Source organism: Amphiura filiformis, chromosome 11, assembly GCF_039555335.1.
Source record: "Amphiura filiformis chromosome 11, Afil_fr2py, whole genome shotgun sequence".
Classification (NCBI taxonomy): Eukaryota; Metazoa; Echinodermata; class Ophiuroidea; order Amphilepidida; family Amphiuridae; genus Amphiura; species Amphiura filiformis.
Genome location: NC_092638.1, coordinates 14,235,360 through 14,258,499, shown reverse-complemented (window position 1 = coordinate 14,258,499; position 23,140 = coordinate 14,235,360). Strand labels below are relative to the sequence as shown.

The window sequence follows — 23,140 nt, the reverse complement described above, 5'->3', positions numbered from 1 at the left end:
ATTTTGGTTACTTAAATGGTCAACTTTCAACAACGCAATCACAAGCAATAATTTCTCTTCTACCTAAGCCTGGAAAAGATCCAAAGCTTATCAAAATTGGCGTCCAATATCATTATTAAATATCGATTACAAAATAGGTACAAAGGCAATTGCTAAACGAATGGAAGGTGTACTACCAAGTATTATAGGTAATCATCAAACAGCCTTTGTCAAAGGTAGATATATTGGAGAAAATATTCGTTTAGTTGAAGATATTCTGCAGTACACAAATGATAACCACATTCCTGGTATGTTACTTTTTGCCGATTTGGAGAAAGCTTTTGATTCTGTTGAATGGAGTTTTCTTATGGCAACCTTGAAAAAATTTAATTTTGGTCCAAACCTGCTTTCATGGGTAAAATGTTTTTATTCAAATATTAAAAGTTGTGTAATAAATAAGGGTTTTCTACTGGTTGGTTTGATCTGACACGAGGTGTTCGTCAAGGATGCCCGTTATCAACAGCATTATTCGTGTGTGTGATAGAAATGTTGGCTTTAATAACTTTGAAATGTAAGGATATTAATGGCATAGAACTCCCAAGTGGGGTGGAGCTTAAGTGCTCCTTTTTTGCAGATGATGCAACCTTTTTTCTATCCGATTCAAAATCTGTGGAGAATCTTGTAAGAGAAATAGATAAGTTTGGAAGGTTGTCTGGTTTGAAGATAAATTTGGAGAAAACAGAATTGATGAAGATAGGAAGTCTTAGACACTGTAATGATTATGTTTATGGTATTAAACCAACTAAGGAACCTGTAAAAATATTGGGCTTATTTGTTGGTTATGATAGTAAAAAATGTAATGAGTATAATATTCAACCAAGACTCACAAAATTAAAGGACAAATTAGATATTTGGAGACAAAGAGATCTAACACTTAGAGGAAAGGTCTTATTAGTAAAAAGTATTGGTATTTCACAAATGACTTATTTAATGTCCACAGATTATGTGAGTGGAAATGTGTTATCTGATGTTCAAAAGATACTGTATAACTTCTTATGGAGTGGAAAACCAGAAAAAATCAAACGTTCTGTTTTAATTGCACCAAAAGAAAGCGGAGGAATAGAGATGGTAAATATATTCAATACAGACAAAGCATTAAAGATAATGTGGCTAAAAAGAGTTTTGAGTGAAGGTTATGCACCGTGGAAAGATGTCCCAAAGTATTTCTTTAATAGAATGGGAGGTCTGGAGTTCCTGTTACAATGTAATGTTGATGATTCTGTTTTTCCTGCAAATTTCCCCCAGTTTTACAAAGAAGTCATTTTAAGCTGGCAAAGTTTTAAACAATGTAATAACAAAGAAACAATCAATTTGGAAGATGTATTGCATATGCCACTAAGTTATAACAAGTTGTTTTCAAAAGATGTAAACAAGTCTCTTAATAGAGCTCGAACAAGACTAATAAAGATTAAAGATATATTAGATGATAAAGGTTCATTTTATTCATACGAAAAGCTTTGTGAAAAATATGGACGATGTATTGATTTTGTAACATATTACGGTGTTATAAATAGTTTACCAAGGGAATGGAAATTAGAAATAAAGAAACTTTCTGAAACAGATATGGGAAAACTTAAAAGTATTGAAAAAAATATTTCGTTAGAAGTAAAGAAGTTAACAACTCGTGATGTATCTAAACAATTTAACATGTCACAATCAACAAAACCAGTAAATCAGAATTATTATGATCGTTTGTTTGATCATTTGGGTAATCTAAATTGGGAATACATTTGGACATTACCTTTTCAAATTACCACTGAAGAAAGAATGAGATTTTTTCAATATAAAATCCTTCATCGAATAATTCCAAGCAATAGTTATTTAAAGCTTATTAATCTGAAAGAGAACGAAAATTGTCATTTATGTCAAAATAAAGAAACAATTGATCACATGTTCTGGGAATGCCATCAAATAAACCCATTTTGGATGGAGATAGAGACATGGTTAAATGGAAAGATACAGACTCGAATACATCTATGTTATAAAGATATAATTTTGGGACTGGAAGGACATTCAAGGTTCAAAGTGCTTAACTATATTATTCTGAGTGCTAAGTATTATTTATTTAGGAACAGGTTTTCAAATGAGAAACCATATATCGCCACGTTCTCACATTTTTAAGTAAAAAATTGAAGAAGAAAAAGCTTGTTTTCAGAGAATAAATAGATTGAATATCTTTCGTATGAAATGGGAAGGTTTTGTGTAAGAAAATAATGTAACAACAAAGTAATTATATATAAATATAACATATTAATTATTATTGTCTTTCTCATGTGCCCACGGACAAACAAAGTATTTAAACGAATTTAAAAATATGCATAATATTGTATTGTACTAGTGATATAAGAGATGCTTTTGTATTTTGTGTGTGTTGTTTTTATTCTTTCTATCTTTTGTTTATTTTTTCTCAAGTTATTTGTCTTTTGTCCTGTTTAATCTAAAAGCAAAATGAATAAAAAAAAAAAAAAAAAAAGGTTCGATTCCCATGTCGGCACATTCACTTGCTTTTATTTCAAGTTGGGAAATTGTGTGCCGGTTGGGATTTGTATTTATTTGTTGTCATGTTTAATTGCAACACTCTTGAATTGGTAAACTGTTCATTCTTTCTTGTTTGGATGTTGTTAAACCATGCATCCCTGCTATTGACAAGTGACTTACTGTAGGAGCGCCATCTATTTCATCAATAACTAGACAGTTGGGTCTATTGTCTGGTGTCAGCACCGATTTCATTTGAATAGCATTCCCTAGCCTCGTACGGAAAACCTCCTGACTTCTGTCATCACTGCAAAAATTGAAAAAAGACAGCTATTTTAATCTGGAAACTCTTGTACAATCCATGCAGACTTTTAAAAGACTAGCCTCAAGTTCATTGTTAAGTAATTTGACCTTTCAGTATTGGCCACATTGTGTGATGAATGAAGATCCCAATTGCTCAAACACTAGTGGCCACAAGACATCTTTATTTGCAATTTATAACTCAAACAAAGATTCCTGTAATTGATTGGCCAATAATTATTGACTATTTTTGCTATTTTAAGCAACCTAAGTTGTATAAAACTATCACATGATGAGCAGCTATGGTCACATCCAGCTACACACATGTGTAAGATACTTATTTTGGTGACATCCCGCTATCTCTAAGGTCCGCTATCTCTAAGGTTCGCTATCTCTAAGGTTCGCTATCACTAACGTGTAAAGTCTATGGAGACAGAATTCCGCTATCTCTAATAGAGAAAAAGGTTCGCTATACCTAAAAAAAGGTCCGCTACTTCTAAGGTTCGATATCACTAATTTAAAATAAGGTTCGCTAGTTCTAAGGTTCGATATCACTAATTTTAAATAAGGTTCGCTATCACTAATTTAAAATACGGTTCGCTATCACTAATTATGAATAAGGTCCGCTATCACTAATTTATTGAAGGTTCGCTATCTCTAAGGTTCGTTATCACTAATTCCAATAAAGGTTCGCTATACCTAAGGTTCGCTATCACTAATTTTGAATAAGGTTCGCTATCCCTAATTAATTAAGGTTCGCTATCTCTAAGGTTCGTTATCACTAATTTCGATTAGGGTTCGCTATACCTAAGGTTCGTTATCACTAATTTTAAATAAGGTCCGCTATCTCTAATTTTAAAAAAGGTCCGCTATCTCTAATGTTAAAAAAGGTCCGCTATCTCTAATTTTAAAAAAGGTCCGCTATCTCTAATTTCAAATAAGGTCCGCTATCTCTAATTTCAAATAAGGTCCGCTATCTCTAATTTTAAATAGCGCCCGCTATTCCTAATTTTAGATAAAGCCCACTATACATCTCTAATTTTCAATAAAGTTCGCTCTTTCTAATTTAAATTAGCCCACTATCTCTGACTTAAAAATTATTTTAAATAAAGCGGGAAAGGCGCCCTCGAGTTGAATTGTTTATACGGGTGAAAATATACACATAAAGTACACAAACTCTTTAAAAAAAAGCCGTTTCTTAAACACACTAAAACTAAATTACAAGATAAAGTAGTCAATAGATAGAGAATTTTGTCACGCATATTTTCATGGCCTGCTACTATAAAATTGATGTGGGAGTTACCACCTGTTGATGGAAGCAGCAGGCTGCGGTCTTCGGATGGCTGGTAAAGCTGCCGATCTGAAGCCTGATGTGTTATTGATGTAACTGCTTTATGGTAGGATGTTCCAAATGACACTGACCCCAAAGTGACCCCTTTTGTTGGGAAAAAATCCTTGTTTTCCTTTCCATCACATGTTGTTTGGAAGATATAAATTGCATAAAGGACCCCCTGTTCTGATTTTGATGATATCAATGATATATTTAAAGATGGAAGTAACTCGACGTATGACCTAAAAATGCGACCCCTATTTAGCACCTAAAATCTGTGGAAAGTGTTTTTTTTTGGGTGGTATGTACCATTTAAGGAGCATTTCCATGCGTTTTCGTGTCATTATCTATTTAAAATGCACGTGCAAAAATGAGGACATCCACAAGCGCGTGCATGGACGCCACAGTTTTTCGCTGTACGTGCGTTTCAGCCGGGAATAGGCCTACATTCATTTCCAATTTAATAACAGCTCCGATTTTGGAAGAAGCTAGAAACCTTTTAATATGAGTAAAGAAGGGTTTAAACATATAGAAAACAATGTTTATTGGTGTTTAAATTACAAAGAGACTTTTCAATGTTATTGTTAGCTGTTTTAACTATTTTTTTTTTGTAATTTAAACTCAAGTTTTGGCGTTCGATTTTGATTAAATTGCATAAAAATTAAGTTTTTTTTTAAATAATTCATATAGGTTTCTAGTTTGCTCTATCTATACCAATGTTTAGTGTGTTCCAAATTATTACTAATAATCAAAGTTGAATTTATATTAAAATTTAATTTCAAATAGTCAATCATCACATTTGCTTATTGGACAAAACAGGTTAAATCCGATGCTGGATGGGTGGGATAGGCCTGTTTGTGTTTCAATTTTTGATGATAGTACTTTGTAAAAGATGTTCAAACGACTTTTATTCCTAACATCTATTGATATCTTCATGAAAATTGCAAATCAGCAACTATAATGCGTTGAATTCGCCAGCGTGTCTAAAGTATATATAAAAGAAAATAACCCAAAAATTAATGATTGTGAAGCAGTTTCCGGCAAAAGTTTATCACGCCTATAGACGAATCCAACGAGCCAAGTCATGGTCAGGATTTGGTCGGCCATCTTTGGTTTCCCGCTAGCACCAACCTGGGGTTTTGAGCACCCGATTGTGCAAATAAAGCCCCTAACACCTAGAGAAGATGCAAGACGAGGAGGGTTAATAGAATAATAATATACAATAGAGGTAATCCTGTCGCATCTATTCATATACTTAGTCCTTTTGTTCATCCATTTGTACATCTATGAATAGATGCGACGGGATTACCTGCGGAATTATCTCTATTGTATTATTCTATTAACCCTCCTCGACCTTCTCTAGGTGTAAGGCGGCTTTTATTTGCACAACTGTTGGAACTGTATTGTGTTGTAAACTTCTTTTGTCTACCTGTGTTTTCGCGGAAGGTGTAAAACGGGTGATGGAATGCAGTTTAAAATTTCCGCCAAGGCCGAATCATTTCACATTTTGGATGCATTGTAGCCGACGGGGACCCAAATAAAGGCTGCTAGTCAGGTGTAGGGGTGCGTGTATTTGGATTCGTCTATAGTCCCAACTTTGCATAAAATCGTGTTTTACAGATCTTGTGAATGTGATCTCTATAAATTTGAAAATAAAATGCGAAAATTTGAGCAATGTTTACGATTATGTGCGCATGAACATACGAGTTCAAAACGTGGTTAGCAGTCAGATGTAGGGTCTAAATACGGGCAAATCTGTCGCTAATTTTCTTAAAAAGTAGGCCTATACCTAAAAATGTGGTGTCATTTTCAGATATGCGGAATTTTGTTCTGATTTATGATATCAACAATATTATTATAAAGTTGGAGGTAACTCGACTAATGTCCTAAAACGCGACCCCCTACTTCTTAGGGGGACACAACATATATCCCCAACACCTGAGCGCAACGCGATCGGCTATCAATTATAGGCCTATACTGGTACGCGACGGTGAACTGATTCAAATCTCTTTCTGGGTTGTTCGGACCGGACCAGTATAATGTAGTAATGCATTACTAGCGATCTTGCAAACTTTATCATGTTTATTAAAATAAAATTACTGATCATAGCGAACCTTACAGTAAATTAGAAATAACGGGTCCTATTTTAAATTAGATGGGCCTAGTTATAGCGGCCTTATTTTTAATTAGAGATAGCGGGCTTTATTTTAAAATAGCTAATTTTATTTTCAATTACAGATATGAAGCGAGCTTTATATAAAATTAGAGATAGCTAACCCTATTTGGAATTACAGACAACTAACCTTATTTGAAATTAGTGATAGCGAACCTTATTTAAATTTAGAGATAGCGAACCTTATTTAAAATTAGAGATAGCGAACCTTATTTAAAATTAGAGATAGCGAACCTTATTTAAAATTAGATATAGCTTAACCTTATTTAAAATTAGAGATAGTGAACCTTATTATAAATTAGAGATAGCGAACCTTGTTTGAAATTAGAGATAGCGAACCTTATTTAAAATTAGTGATAGCGAACCTTAGAGCTAGCGCACCTTCGAGATAGCGAACCTTAGAGATAGCGGACCTTATTTGAAATTAGAGATAGCGAACCTTAGGGATACCGGGATTGTTAAAATTAGAGATAGCGGACCTTATTTTAAATTAGTGATAGCGAACCTTAGAGATAGCGAACCTTCAATAAATTAGTGATAGCGGACCTTTTTAAAATTAGAGATAGCGGACCTTATTTAAAATTAGTGATAACGAACCTTAGGTATAGCGAACCCTAATCGAAATTAGTGATAACGAACCTTAGAGATAGCGGACCTTTTTCGTAATTAGTGATAAGGAACCTTAGAGATAGCGAACCTTAGAGATAGCGAACCTTAGAGATAGCGAACCGTAACCCTTATTTTGTCTTCAATAAATTACAGATGAAACATACCAAATATTATTTGTATTAAACACCCCTTCTATAAATGATACCCCCTCCAATTTTTCAATGCAAAATTGACAAAAATTTATATGCCATATATCATGTGAGTAAGCTTAAAACTTGCATCAGTCATGTCAGTGACAATCACTAAATTGCATGGACAAAACCTTTTTTGACTCAAACTTCCATCCAGTTCAGTGCCAAATTATGGTAGAATTTCACTAATTTGAGATCACATTCTTGTTTGATAATGCACTTACAGATGTAATTTCATTGTATTTACCACAAAAATATCATGTTCCGCGCAATTCCGTCTTGATTTTTTCACTGAAAATTCACTTCTATTCTAATAAACGCACACCCTCTTGGAAAAATGTAAGGCACGGGCCGTTTATTATAAACAATATATGGTAGGTATATATGAATCGCTTTTTTAAGGTGAAAGTACTTTTTTCTATTTATGTAAATACACAACATATATAATTACCTTGCATTCATTTCCACTACATTATAACCTGCGGGCCTAGCTATTACATGAGCTAATGTTGTTATACCTAGACCTGATGGGCTACACAGCAAAGCTACCGTAAATACTGGCCTTTTGTGCTCATCTAGTTCCTGGGAAAGTAAAAGACAAACAGCTCATTGTTATTGGTACACATCAACTACTACTACAACCTTTTCAGAACCTGACTATTTCCAAATTGTTAGAGCCATACTGCGGAAGGTAAGCATGTTGCCTATGGGGGTGGAAGATAAGAGGTGAGTAAGCACGGTGGCTCAGAGGGCACGGTGGCTCAGTGGTTACGGCCTTTGACTCATAATCTGAGAGCTTGCTTGACGTGCGTGGGTTCGAATCCCCGTCCCGCCACCGTGTTGCGCCCTTGGGCAAGGCGCTTTACCTTGCTTGCCTCACCCCACCCAGGTGCAATGGGAAGCTGTTAGGGATAGTCACATTCGTTGTACTGATGGACCCTGCGCCACTTGTAGGCTGCAAACGTAGTTCCGACACATTCTAATGACGGCGGAATAAATGTAAAGCGCTTTGAGGCTGTTTACGGCATAAAGCGCTATATAAATATCTGCATTTATTTACATAAGCGAACTCAAAACAGCGGAAATAGCACCCGTGTACACAAGGAGAGTCTGTGCATAAGCGCTGACAACTTGATGAGTGTTCTGTGACGCTCATATGAGTGATGTCACCAGGTCTGAGCTCTATCCCAGCCAGCGTCAGCTGAATTTGAGTACGCTTAGAGCACAGGCATGGAACATTCCAATCTACGTGTTTTTAATCTATGGTTAGAGCAGTTGCAACTACATTTTAAATACATAAAATCGCTGATGTTGGTCACTTAATGTTAAGACACACTGTTTTAATATAATCGTCTGTACAAAACATGCTAACTAATTAACCTTAACTTATACTCGATCACTAACTGCAATGTACTACATTTGAAAAGCAATGGGCAATGGCTGAATTTTACAATGCAACACTCATCGCTTTTGCACTTATACTTATCACAGCGACCGTGATGCAGACAATGAAATATTCATAATACCATAAAATACATTTAGGACATCCATTGCTGTTAATAATTATTGCTTTCAATTAATTCATCTCCAAAAGCTAGAAAATGATTGGTTGACAGATTCCTGTAACAGGAGACATCGCTCAGAATTGAAATTTCTTCAACTCATAAAAGCAACATCCTTTGTGATCGAGTATAAATTCAGTTTAAGACGTGACTTACTTCAATGACACTCTGCTGCTGTTGCCATTTGTTTTTGAAATTTGGCTGTTTGTTTTTCTTCTCTTCTTGCTTCTTGGTTTTGTTTGATACTATCTTTTCTTTGTTAAACACCACTTGGTCCCAAAGTTTCAACCAAAACAGTAAATTCCGATTTACACCCTAAAATACAAATAAATATAAAAAAGAATCTGGCGTTACATATGGAATATACCAAAATGAGGACAGTATAAGACTTCACATCAATTGGGCTTTTCCTTTTAAAATCCACACTACCCCTGTGGAAAATTTAGCTAAAGTCTAGAGGGAGTATGAGTTTTGAATAGAATAGATAATTGAGTAACTTCCATTTGAAATATTCACTTCACTTGTGGAAGATATAACCATAATACAGGGGAGTATGGGTTTCAAAATGATTAACTCTGACCAATTACAGTTGAAAAACATACTCCCCCTCTGTGGAAGATATTTCCAAAATCTTCAACAAGGGTAGTGTGGATTTCAACTGGAATAGCCCATTGCTCACCAGATACTAGGGCTATTGTCAACAAGGCTGTTGACAAAGCAATTTGCCTGATTGTCGACAAGCATGGACTACTTGTCGACAAGGACAAGTCATTAAAAATATTAGAGATAAGCTTAAGATCAGCATTATTTACCATGAAATAACTTCTAGGTACACAAAAAAGTAATAATTGAGCATAAGATTATAATGATATGGTGGATTAATTTTGTAGTGGCAAGTTACCGATTTGATTATGTATTTGACGGTAATATTTTTTATGTTGACAACATGTCGACATAATTACATGTCGATGACATCACTAGTACCAACCGCTGCGGAACATTGCATGAATACTTACATCATCACTAAGCAGTTCAGTGTATCTGTGTGGTGCGTATTTATCCACCCAGAGACATTGCATGAATACTTACATCATCACTAAGCAGTTCAGTGTATCTATGTGGTGCATATTTATCCACCCAGAGACATTGCATGAATACTTACATCATCACTAAGCAGTTCAGTGTATCTGTGTGGTGCATATTTATCCACCCAGAGACATTGCATGAATACTTACATCATCACTAAGCAGTTCAGTGTATCTATGTGGTGCATATTTATCCACCCAGAGACATTGCATGAATACTTACATCATCACTAAGCAGTTCAGTGTACCTGTGTGGTGCGTATTTATCCACCCAGAGACATTGCATGAATACTTACATCACCTCTAAGCAGTTCAGTGTACCTGTGTGGTGCGTATTTATCCACCCAGAGACATTGCATGAATACTTACATCATCACTAAGCAGTTCAGTGTATCTGTGTGGTGCATATTTATCCACCCAGAGACATTGCATGAATACTTACATCATCACTAAGCAGTTCAGTGTATCTATGTGGTGCATATTTATCCACCCAGACATTGCATGAATACTTACATCATCACTAAGCAGTTCAGTGTATCTATGTGGTGCATATTTATCCACCCAGAGACATTGCATGAATACTTACATCATCACTAAGCAGTTCAGTGTATCTATGTGGTGCATATTTATCCACCCAGAGACCAGGCTCTTTCCTCTTCACACTTCTTTCTTCCTCATCACTGTCATCATCTGAATGCATCTCTTCCACTGCATTCCTGAAAAAAAAAACCCACAAGAATAACAATTAAATTGTGTATAAAACATTCTGTAATAAAAATGTAATCTTTCTTACTCTTTCAGAAATCGACCCATAATTGTTTTGTTTTTTGGCAATATTTACAATATTATTTTCTCTTGTGGGGTAGTTGCCAACTGTGTTTGTTTTAATAATAATGTGAATCAAATATTGCTCAGAGGATAAGTAACCAATCCCTATTTCACAGCACTTAAGGGATCTGGAATGAGCGTTTTGAGCATTTCAACAGTATTTTTTTTGGGACATGAGAGCACATCAAACATATCAAATTGCATTCTTAATACGAAGAATATCTTTCTGATATCAAATAATGTTCATTTTTGAAATTCACAATATAATACAAATTTTATGACAAATTATTAAAATTTGATATTTTTCACATTTTTGATATAACAGTCCTCGAGTAAATTTTATAATTCTAATGATATATTCTTAAAGTGCATGTAGCTGGGAGGAAAAGCCGACGATCAATTGAAAAGTTTGACCTTTCATATTGAAGATATGGATTTTTTTCCCAAAAAGACCTAATGTTTTTTGGTATTTTAGGAAAAAAATCCATATCTTCAATACGAAAAGTCAAAATTTTCAATTGATCGTCTGCTTTTCATCCCACCTACATACACTTTAAGTATAAATCATCAGATTTATAAAGTTTACTTGAGTACTGTTAAATATCAAAAATATCAATTTTAATCATTTGCCATAAAATGTGTATTACATTGCTAATTTCAAAAAATCAAAATTATTTGATATCAGAAGGACATTCTTCGATTCAGAATTCAATTTGATATGTCTGATGTGCTCTAATGTCCCACAATAAATACTGTCCAAAGGTTCATACCCCACCCCTTAAGCCAAAAAAAAATGTTTGCTTGTCCATAAATCACTTTCAGAAGTTGAGTCTGTCGGTCGGAAAGTTTTTTTCCTTCTTCTTATATCTTTTATTCAAGTACCAAAAGTATAATGTGAAGTACTTGTTTGTATGTAAAACACTCACTGACCAAAGAATTTCCACCAAAGACAAATTCAAGCGTGAGGTAAACCCTACTTTATTTGACATGTATGTATATCTGGCAGACTTAAAATACTGCATATTTAAGTTTAACAGTGTTTTACTTGTGTAGACGTCGATTATGATAGTATGACTGGACATGGTGAAACATGCAGGAAATGGTATTTCAGTCGAGAAGTTCATGACAATATTGGAAAAATGGAAAAAAACAAAACTGTTTTTTTAAAAAAAAAAAAAGTTCTCCGGTCGGGACTGCTGGTCGGATGAGGACAAGCAAACGACTTTTTTTTTGGCCTTACAGATTCAGTGTGGAAGATTAAAAGGTCATGTCTTCCACAGGGGTGTATGGATTTCAACTGAACAGCCCAATGTATTGACAATACAAACTTGTCAATCATGTTTTAACTATTTCTAATATTGTTTCAAAAGATAAGGACTTTCTAAAAATCTGGAAAAAAAAACCCCACAAGAATAACAATTAAATTGTGTATAAAACATTCTGTAATAAAAATGTAATCTTTCTTACTCTATCAGAAATCGACCCATAATTGTTTTGTTTTTGTTTTTTGGCAATATTTACAATATTATTTTCTCTTGTGGGGTAGTTGCCAACTGTGTTTGTGTTTTAATAATAATGTGAATCAAATATTGCTCAGAGGATAAGTAACCAATCCCTATTTCACAGCACTTAAGGGATCTGGAATGAGCGTTTTGAGCATTTCAACAGTATTTTTTGTGGGACATGAGAGCACATCAAACATATCAAATTGCATTCTGAATATGAAGAATGTCTTTCTGATATCAAATAATTTTCATTTTTTGAAATTCACAATATAATACAAATTTTATGACAAATTATTAAAATTTGATATTTTTCACATTTTTGATATAACAGTCCTCGAAGTAAATTTTATAAATCTAATGATATATTCTTAAAGTGTATGTAGCTGGGAGGAAAAGCCGACAATCAATTGAAAAGTTTGACCTTTCATATTGAAGATATGGATTTTTTCCCAAAAGACCTAATGTTTTTGGTATTTTAGGAAAAAATCCATATCTTCAATACGAAAAGTCAAAATTTTCAATTGATCGTCTGCTTTTCATCCCACCTACATACACTTTAAGTATAAATCATCAGATTTATAAAGTTTACTTGAGTACTGTTAAATATCAAAAATATCAATTTTAATCATTTGCCATAAAATGTGTATTACATTGCGAATTTCAAAAATCAAAATTATTTGATATCAGAAGGACATTCTTCGTATTCAGAATTCAATTTGATATGTCTGATGTGCTCTAATGTCCCACAATAAATACTGTCCAAAGGTTCATACCCCACCCCTTAAGCCAAAAAAATGTTTGCTTGTCCATAAATCACTTTCAGAAGTTGAGTCTGTCGGTCGGAAAGTTTTTTTCCTTCTTCTTATATCTTTTATTCAAGTACCAAAAGTATAATGTGAAGTACTTGTTTGTATGTAAAACACTCACTGACCAAAGAATTTCCACCAAAGACAAATTCAAGCGTGAGGTAAACCCTACTTTATTTGACATGTATGTATATCTGGCAGACTTAAAATACTGCATATTTAAGTTTAACAGTGTTTTACTTGTGTAGACGTCGAGTATGATAGTACGACTGGACATGGTGAAACATGCAGGAAATGGTATTTTAGTCGAGAAGTTCATGACAATTTTGGGAAAATTGAAAAAAAAAAAACTGTTTTTTTTTCAAAAAAAAGTTCTCCGGTCGGGACTGCCGGTCGGATGAGGACAAGCAAACGACTTTTTTTGGCCTTACAGATTCAGTGTGGAAGATTAAAAGGTCATGTCTTCCACAGGGGTGTATGGATTTCAACTGGAACAGCCCAATGTATTGACAATACAAACTTGTCAATCATGTTTTAACTATTTCTAATATTGTTTCAAAAGATAAGGACTTTCTAAAAATCTTCCTTGTGATGACTTCCACCAGTCTTCCATACTGTTTCAACAAATGACAAATAAGGCCAAAACAAAATTGTTTGCTTGGGTCCGTCGGTCGGGAAAAGTTTTTTTTTTCTTTTCCTTTTTTTTCTTCTTACATTTTTTTTCAAGTAGGCCTACCAAAAGTATAATGTGAAGTATGTATGTAAAACACTCACACTAAACTCTTTCCAACAAAGACAAATTCAAGGTGAATCTTAATATATTTGACATGTGCATGTCCGGCAGACTTGGGGAATTAAACTAAGCAGGAAATGGTATTTTACAACATCACTTTTATATCTTCACTTTTTCAGACAAAAAGTTCTTGACATTTTTGGAAAAATTGTAAAGAAAAACTTTTTTCAAAAAAAAAGTTATACGGTTGGGACTTCCGAGATGGTTTGCCTAAGCACAGGATTAAAATCATATACATACATTTCTTTCTGTTTTAATTTTACCCTCATATCCTCAAACATGAGTCTACAATCTATTGCTATTGACAGTAAAGACAAGCTGCAGAATAGCCGCCTGGTCTGGTCAGGTCCAGGGAAACTATCCGACCGTGTTACAGTTCATAGATTTAATACTCACTTGATTTGAGATGAAAGCCTTTCAGCCTCCCTGATAATTTGTTGATGTTTCTGTAATTTTAAGTTGGTAAATAGAGATATTGAATGGTAAAAGCAAGGTTCATCTATCAATAATAACAAGGTTCATCAATATTTCCTGCTCAAGTTATCCTGCATAATTACAGCAAATATTATCATATATCATGAAGCAGGCTTTACCAAATTTGCAGGGGAGCTTTTAATTGTTCTCCTTGAGTGCTACAGGAGAGCACTTGGAGAGCATACTGTACTGTATATATGTGGTTATTATTGACACACCAAAAGGTAGGCAAGCAATAAAAAGCTCTCCTCGACTTTATTTGAGGGGAGTGATGGGGAGCAATCGCTCTAGCTCTCCTCAAACATCAAAGCCTGATGAAGGTTCGGTGGAATCTACACATTGTAGGTCTCTACCTTAACCCATCATAAGCCCAAATCCATTGCAACTATATGTATCCTACGGATGAGTTGCAATTGGATTTGAAGTTCAGGATTGGGAACTTATTTGTATGATGCGTTGTAACACCAGAGATGCCACCCAGTTTCACTCAAAAAACATGAAACTGGTGAGAAACCCTGAAAAAGCATACATGTGAATGTGGGCCAACAAGCCTCAAAACGGGCAGAAAATAAAAATGCGGGAATTTAGCCTCATAAAAACCTGAATTTAGGTTCAAATCTAAAAAGTAGCACCTCTGTAACACTTTGTGAAAGCCACCCAGACCATACATTGATGACTACACATAAACACTAACAGTCAACTTACTTCTCTTTCTATCTGCAGTTTAAGAGTTCCCATGGATGTTGCCAGCAGCTGTAAAGGCATTGGTTTGAAGACGCTTTTCTTCCCACCCTGCAAAAATATGCCAAAGAAACAGGATGATAGTAGCATGTTGTGCATAATAATTATATCCAATGTTTTTGTGGCACCTTCAGACACAGTATAAACAAATTCTTGTTAAAGCTAGCTTGTTGCTTTTTGGAGTACCAATTTTTATTTAATCAAGCCAGGGTTTCTCACTATTAAAGGCTGCCGACAAGCCAGATCCAGCCTGCCAACTAATTGTGGTTGGCATCTAGAAAAACTCTGAAAGTAATTAAATAAACAGCTAACAAAGGTGTATTTGCCCCTGAAACAAAGATCTGTTAATTGGATTTGGCTCCCCATAGCCCCCAAGCGAATATAATTGAGAAACCTTATTTACTTGTTCAAAACTGCAAAATGGCAGATTATAAAATTCCTTCCATTGCTCTGCTTTTCTTTTTGAGTGTGGACAATTAACTTGCGGCTCTTGCACATTCCATCCTTCACTTGCTATAGTATAGTGCTTGCAAGCTTTCTTGAAAGTGGCTTACATTGCTTGCAGGCCTACATGTATAAAAATGTTCATTTCCCAGGAATGTAGACAAATTTCCCTTCAACATATCAGAATTTCCCACCATGTTTTATGTATTTCTTTATCCAAAAAAAGCATAATTTCCTCCAAATTACAAAATTTCAGGGAATGAGATTCCTGATTTCCCCATTTTTTCCAGGCTTGATTACATCTTTGAGAGATAAAACAAAAACCTTGCACCAAAATTTCCTTTATGATTGAGCAACACAAAAATGCATCCTTGGCATAAAGATTTACCTCTCTATCACCAGAGATTTTCTCAACTTTACTCAGGTACACACGGCGGCCATCTTGGTTAGTCACCGCCACAAATGCACCTGCTGGTTGCCTAGTCAGAACTCGTTGCTTGCGAATAGAATTTCTCCTGAAATCTAAACCAGACGGGACAATTGGCTGCACTGATGTCTTGCTTGTAGTGTTCTGTTTACGAGTACGAAGCATCTGGACTTTGAGAAGAGCTTTCTCATCAGCTGTTGGCGATGATGGAGGCGTTATCTCAAAGTCATCTGCAGGGTCTTTGGTTTCGCTAACTTTGTTGCTCTTTTTCACTTCTTCCTTATTCTTTGTTTTATCTTGGGAGTAGAGCTTACGTGCCCTTTTTGGTTGAGGACCTGATTGGAAGGAAAAAAGAACAATTAGGTACCGGTAAAGTAAATTATGCAATGCATAAAATATGGTATGGTTTCTAAAAAATTTTCTTTTAAAAACCAGGACAGACTGCAGCCAATAGCCAATTACCATAACATAATGCCCAAACAGTTGCAATGTGGAGGCCAAAGTGGGTGGGGATCTATACCTAGTGCTATATTAAAAAGTAGTTCTGCCCTCTTTTTCAAGCTGTGAGTTGCAGAGACCCCCATCAACTTCTTTTTATGTTGCAGAGATCCCCAATTTGATGTTCCCAGAGCCTTTGTCCAAATAAGTTCAAGTTAGCTTCAAAGTCGGCAAATTTTGGCTCCAAGCCCATAATTCCAAGAATATTTGGAACTTTTCGCCAATTACTGGTTCTGGTGACCATATATTTAATTTTATATATATGCTCCATAGCCTGCATCTTTGAAATCTAGGCAGCACTTACCTAATACATGTATCTACCAAAAATTGCTTGAGCCCTAAAACGCATGCGGGCCAAAAAGTAGCACAAAATTGCACAATCTTGCACGACATATTAAATCTCTAACATCACACATTGTTTGTAGGACCTCTTGAAATTCAAACATTCTTGTGAATTGGAGCACAGTAAAGTTAAACAGTAGTCACTACCTGTCCCTTAACCACAATCCAAATCCTAATCCTTATTCTTACCCTACCACGTCATTCTAGAGGTCTTGCCCATTGATCACATAATGTATGTACATGCATTTATACCGGGAATTCAAATTCAAATGAATGCAGCTTTCAACAGCTGTACTCGATCCAACCGCGATCGTATATTGCGTATTTCAAACTACAACGCGAACGCACAACCGTGGATACAATGCTAACCAATCACGCATGCATTGGCATGGTTGGATTCACTTCCGCCTTACGCACAGTCGCGCACGCTGGCGTACACCGCGCAGTGTACACACAAAATCATCACACTATTGAAAGCTGTGTTCATTAAATTGGAATTCCCACTATAGCACTCACTTGAAATGGGTGCATCAATTACTAGTTCATTATCACTGTCAGAGAGTGCACCAAACAATTCTTCTATGTCTCTCTTTTTAGACTTTTTCTCTTGTCCTTGATTGGTAGTCGACAATACATCAGCTGTGCTTGCAGCTTCTGCTTGAATAAACCCATCTGCATCAGCAAGCAGGTCATCAGGAATATCCCATTCATCGTCATGTGGTTGCGCTTTACTGTTGGTCACTGATGACGCATTGCCTGACTGCAAACTGTTTTTACTGATATTTTTCTGCTTGGCACTTGTTTGGGATGGTAACTTCTTTATGGGCTGTGATGACTGGTAGAAATCTATAGAAAATTAATCAAACATGTCATCATTAATTAGTCCATACCATGTGTATGTGCACTTTCTGTTTCTCTCTTTCACTATATACAATGTAGTCAAAGAGAGACACAAAAAGTGCACATGTACATGTACAAACAGTGGCGTAGCGTCATAGGGGCACGGGGGGCATTTGCCACCCAATCGATTGCAAAATTTTAAAAATCCCATCTATGTAGGAAAATTGCCAAAAAACGGTGGATCTGGATCTGGATGCTGTACTCCGATTAAGCAGGACAAGCCTACATCACATCAGAGGGTGATGTGCCCCCAATCAGACCCGGTGCCCCCAATCATGGTCGGTGCCCCCCCAATCGGATTACCCATGCTACGCCACTGCATACAAATTTTACTCTGTGTAGCGTACACAATGAGCAGGCTACTCTGATTCTCTCACTGTCGTAATTCGTTTCAGCGGAGGCACCAATTTGGCAAAAATGTAAACTGTGTACGGTACTGTAACCTTGTAAGTTGTAACTGTAATTTTAAGAACCATTTCTGCTTATTCCTATCCTATCTTCTTCTTACGTAGCCTCCCTCATATGTATTTAGTATTAGCACACTGCGTACAGACAAGAGTACTTATTTTTACTCTGGAACCTAGAGTAGATGAGTGTATTTTTGAAGTACAGTCAACAGTACCGGGATGATCCCCTGCTCTTTTCGGCTCAATTCAAATAGCCTGTGACGTTCTTTAACATGCACACTACATTAATGTGAGAAAATATATCCGGGACCAACAGCTTAAAGTGCCCTCCGAAGCACTAAGCAAGTAGAGTGAAGTGCCTTGCTCAAGGACACAAAGAGCCAGCCGAGCTCAGGCGGACCTGGGATTCGAACCATTGACCCTTGGATTCACAATCCAACGCCTTAACCGCTCCCCTCTATCACATGTTTCATTCACCCAATTCAATTACTGGTTAGTTCAATACCCCTATCCATTCTTAATATATGTGACAAAATGTTTGGAAAAAAAATGAAAAAATGAAACACCACCACCTTTTCCTATACCACAATTCTTGACGCATGACCTTTGCTCCCCCATGCCCCCCCCCCAAAAAAAAATTCCTAATTCATAAAATAACATGCCATTTTGATTTGTTCAGATATGACGGTAATGTCGGGTTTCAATGTTGGTATTTTTCTGTGACTCAATTTTAAACAAAGCCCTCTAATTTCCCACATGACCTCAAATCAAAGTTAAAATAGATCATCATCATCACTGATCATACTGTACATGTACATACATTGATGGTGCGCAGTTTATTATCAAATTAACCTCACTTCATGCACAATTGCACATGATGCACTTCCATGTTTACGCAGTGATCTGTTTACGCATACTTGCGTACGCGATCGCGATATAACTACGTACATTACGACTACGTATTACTATGATGACTCAGCAGGCTCACGCATTATCATTGACTGCGTATTTATAAAAGCTTAAATTAAAAAGCTTACATGTACGCATATTACGTCTACTTAGAATGTCAATGACTTAATTTTTACAATCATTTATCGTAATCACCGAGAAAGAAAACAGAGCGTACCAGTCAAAGTCCCTGTGCGCGATTGTATGCGGCGAGTTCTCGCATATTCATGAGGGCCGATTGTTCGATCGTGCTGTGTCTACGAGCTACTAAGGGGCTGTGCAATAATTATCAGCCCCAGGGGGGGCTAAATTTCGAACGGCTCGCCAAAAAATCGCTTGTTCCCCCTCTCGCCCGCCAAAAATCGCTTGCCCCCTCTCAGCCCGCCAAAAATTCTTTTGCCCCCCTTGAACATGCCAAATTTTTGGGATCCCAAATTCCAATCTTTAAATGGTCTATGTATGTTATGGCGCAGCAGCAGGAAAATTTGCATATTTAAGCGCTTCCGTTACCATTTTCCGAAGCCTTTTTAGAGCATTTTATTAAAAAGGCGCCCCGTGAATGCGTGCCAAAATCGCTTGCCTCCCCTCTCGGCTTGCCAAAATTGCTTGCCCCCCTTTGGCTCGCCAAAATTTCTTGCCCCCAATTTTACCCTCCCCAGCAGGGCTCATAATTATTGCACAGCCCCTAACAATCACGCCAGCGTTTGGCGTACTTTCGCGATTACGCGATAGACCATGAAAATATGCAGTAGTTGCGTAATAATTTCGTCTACTGCACGTCATGGTACAATTTGCTCGAGAACTCTAGCTTCGAATTTGCACACGATAGTTACGCATTCGATGCTAGAGTACTTTACTATGGTTTTTCGGTCGGACAGCGGTTCAATTTTTTACACGGAGGTTATTTATTCTGTTAATGTTGAAATTTGAATGAAAGTTATTTCGATGAGTCAACTGTATCTTTTGAGCAAGATTTGCGATTTTGGACAGTCTAAAATTTTTGCTGAAGTGTAATTTTAGCAACATTTTTGATGCAATCGCCTGTCGAGATCGGCTGTGTTTACTTCTGACCTTCCATTGCTTTACACGGTGTCATGCTTCAGCGAATCCGACTAGATTTTGAATGCAACGGTCTTTAGCCTAGAATGTGAAGCTATCGGTGAGCAAATTCTTGGCTAGAGTTCTCGAGCAAGGTACAATCGGCCCTCATAATCGGATGATGCAGATCATGCAGAGACTTTGACTAGTGGTACGCTCTCTGTTCATGCTAGTGTTTTCTTTCTCCTCGGTGATCGTATATTTATATAGTTCACCACATAAACTTGTATGGCTCAAAATTCGGACCGCTCGCCATCAAGTTGACTACTTTCTGTGTTTTGAAATTTGTTTTAATGATCCCCGATTTCCGGTCGATTATTTTAGCTGTGTCATGTCACGTGCATGACGCTAGTGGGTACCAGCCAAACTTCAGAAAAAAAAATCACGATCGCCGATAACGATGTGATATGGGACTTACATAGGATTACACAGAGATATTTCTTGCCAAAATTTGACCATTTCTAGGTAGCTTGGCCCTAACCAGTGTTGTTTGTAAAATAATGGAACACATCATCCATTCCCATGTTATGAAGCATTTGGAAAAATTCAACATACTTGTGGATTCACAACATGGTTTTAGAAGCAAACGATCTACTGAAACTCAGCTGATATTGACAGTGGATGACATTGCCAGAACCTTGGAGAAAGGTGAGACTATCCACATGGCTATCTTAGATTTCTCCAAGGCGTTTGACAAGGTGCCGCATTTAACGACTACTGGGCAAACTAAATCATTATGGCATAAGAGGAAATTTGCTGGACTGGATGAAGAATTTTCTTACCATACGCACTCCAGAGAGTAGCATGCGAGGGAAATTTGTCAACTCCGAAACCAGTCCTGTCAGGGGTACCGAGGGGACAGTTTTGGGCCCGCTGCTCTTTCTTCTGTTCATAAATGATCTCCCAGATAATATACAAAATAATGTCCGTCTCTTCGCTGACGACTGTTTGGTGTACTCAAATATCTCCTCAGAGGAAGACATGGATTCCTTGCAAGATGACCTTAAACAGCTTGAGAAATGGCAGTCAACATGGAAGATGAGTTTCAATCCCACCAAGTGTTCCATTATGGAGATATCGCATAAAAGCAACCTCCACACAGAGACTACATCTTCTGTGGCCAAAAACTCCAGGTTCCTAACTCTCATCCATACTTAGGAGTACAGCTTGATGACAGGCTAAATGGGGCTGAACAAGAAGACAACACAGTGAAGAAGGCAAATCGTACTTAGGATGGGCATGATTAGAAGAAATCTGTGGTTCTGCCCAAAGGAGGTAAAGACAACTGCTTACATCACCTTAGTTCGACCCAAACTTGAATATGCAAGCTGTGCATGGGATCCCTACAAAGCGGGACAAATCAAGAAAATAGAAGGGGTTCAGAGAAAAGCAGCTCGCTTCTGCATGAGGAACTACAAGAGGGAAGCAAGCGTCACCAAGATGATAGCGGAGCTTGGTTGGGAAACACTTTCGAGCAGCGGAGGGAAAGTGCTCACTAAATATGTTACACAAAATTCAAGACAACTTGGTTGGTATAAACAAGGAGACGATATTAAGCCTTCGCAAATAACTGCCACTAGGACTAGGAAGCAGAAAGCAGAAGTGCCGTTTGCAAGAAAAGATGTTTTTAAATATTCATTTTTTCCAAGAACATTGAAGAAATGGAACTCCATGGGAGAAGACACGGTAAACTTAAAGCAGAATGATGACACTGTAAATTTAAAGCAAAATGATGACACTGTAAACTTCCAGCAAAATGGGGACACTGTAGACACAATAGACTTCAAGCAGAATGATGACACTGACGCAGACTTAAAACAAAACGATGGCACACCTGCAATTTAAATGCGCGCAACCCACACAAGTTAGCGACTTGCGGAAAACCGCCCTGCTGACTAAACATTCAGAAGGTTCTTGTCTGCGTTATATGAAAAAGGACAGTCTTAAGTAAGTAAATGTGCAACGCTTTTGATGTTTTGGGAGACTGGGAGGGATCAGAACAAAAAAATGATGGAGCCTATTCTTGACTGTGTAATATTCCTTCAACCAGCTACCGTGCGGTAACAGTCTTATACGATGGACAGATAGTATCAGTTTGTGAATGCGGACATCGTATAAGTTCATTGTACTATATTTATATTGTTTAAAACACAGATTACAGAACACTTCGACTTCAACACACATGACACAGGCTGCAGCAAATTAATCATTCATACATGTACATACACACCTTCTTCTAGATCTCGAAGAGCATCAAGCTCATCTGCAAATGCATCTTCAAAGTCGTCATCCATTCTGCTAATAGGTAACTTAGGTAAGCTTCAAATACATGTGAATACGTACGATCATAAGCTTACTGCAGTGTTGACAAAACTTTCGCGGGAACCTACGATCATCCTAGTACGCATGCGTCCAAAACAAGTTATATTTGTGTTTCTATATTATATAATAAGATACAGAGACAATACCCGGGGGTCACTCACATATCATGGAGCCTACGCATCCGCGTTAATAAAAACGTCGAAAAAGGGTCGGATTTTGGCCATCAGGCGTCGACGACGTTTTTGCAAATAAGGGGTTGATTTCCCAGTATTTCGACATAAAGGGTATCCATTTTGAGCATCGATCATCGCCATTTAGGGTGTTATTTCTGGCCCTTCAGTTGAAAAATTCCCATCGCCATTGTGCGATAACCCGGCTCCCAGCATATTTTTCTGCCTCCGCAGGAGGTAGTATGCTTTGAAATTTACACCTAAAATGCCGCACATTGCGCGGCATGTAGGCCGATTGTACAAATTTATATTCTGACAAGTACTCTAATTTCCGCCCAATATCGAGAGCCCAATATATATCCCCCACCTCTTTGCGCCATACATAAATTCGCCTATCGCCATTTCCGAATGTTCAAAAAGGTAATCACGCTTCCTCAGCATGTGCAATAAATTAGCATTAAAATTAATCTTATTCTATAGGGATTCTAGAAACGCCTAGCACGTGGCGCCAATGGCGTGGGTCTATCAAGTTAATGAATTATGCATTAGAATATTTTCAAACTCATATGTTGTATAATTGAAGACCGAATTAAAAAGACTAGCTTGCGTATGCCGTCCTGTAAACCAGACCAAAAATGCCATACTGCGCAGGTCAGCAACCAATCACGGCGCG

At 36.9% G+C, this 23,140-nt stretch overlaps 1 protein-coding gene across 1 annotated transcript in view; it reads right to left on the bottom strand.

Annotated features, from left to right (window-relative positions):
- The window catches only part of LOC140164392 (chromosome transmission fidelity protein 18 homolog), an 80,632-nt gene extending 58,303 nt beyond the window's left edge, over positions 1-22,329 (bottom strand). Inside the window, exons 1-9 of the mRNA XM_072187671.1 lie at positions 22,206-22,329; positions 17,139-17,468; positions 15,744-16,117; positions 14,876-14,962; positions 14,093-14,142; positions 10,351-10,480; positions 8,836-8,994; positions 7,569-7,699; positions 2,698-2,821 (exon numbers count right to left, since the gene is read on the bottom strand). Of these exons, the coding sequence (XP_072043772.1) occupies positions 2,698-2,821; positions 7,569-7,699; positions 8,836-8,994; positions 10,351-10,480; positions 14,093-14,142; positions 14,876-14,962; positions 15,744-16,117; positions 17,139-17,468; positions 22,206-22,269 (1,449 nt within the window). The 5' untranslated portion in view covers positions 22,270-22,329. The remainder of the gene's footprint in view (positions 1-2,697; positions 2,822-7,568; positions 7,700-8,835; positions 8,995-10,350; positions 10,481-14,092; positions 14,143-14,875; positions 14,963-15,743; positions 16,118-17,138; positions 17,469-22,205) is intronic.
- Positions 22,330-23,140: the final 811 nt, after the last annotated feature.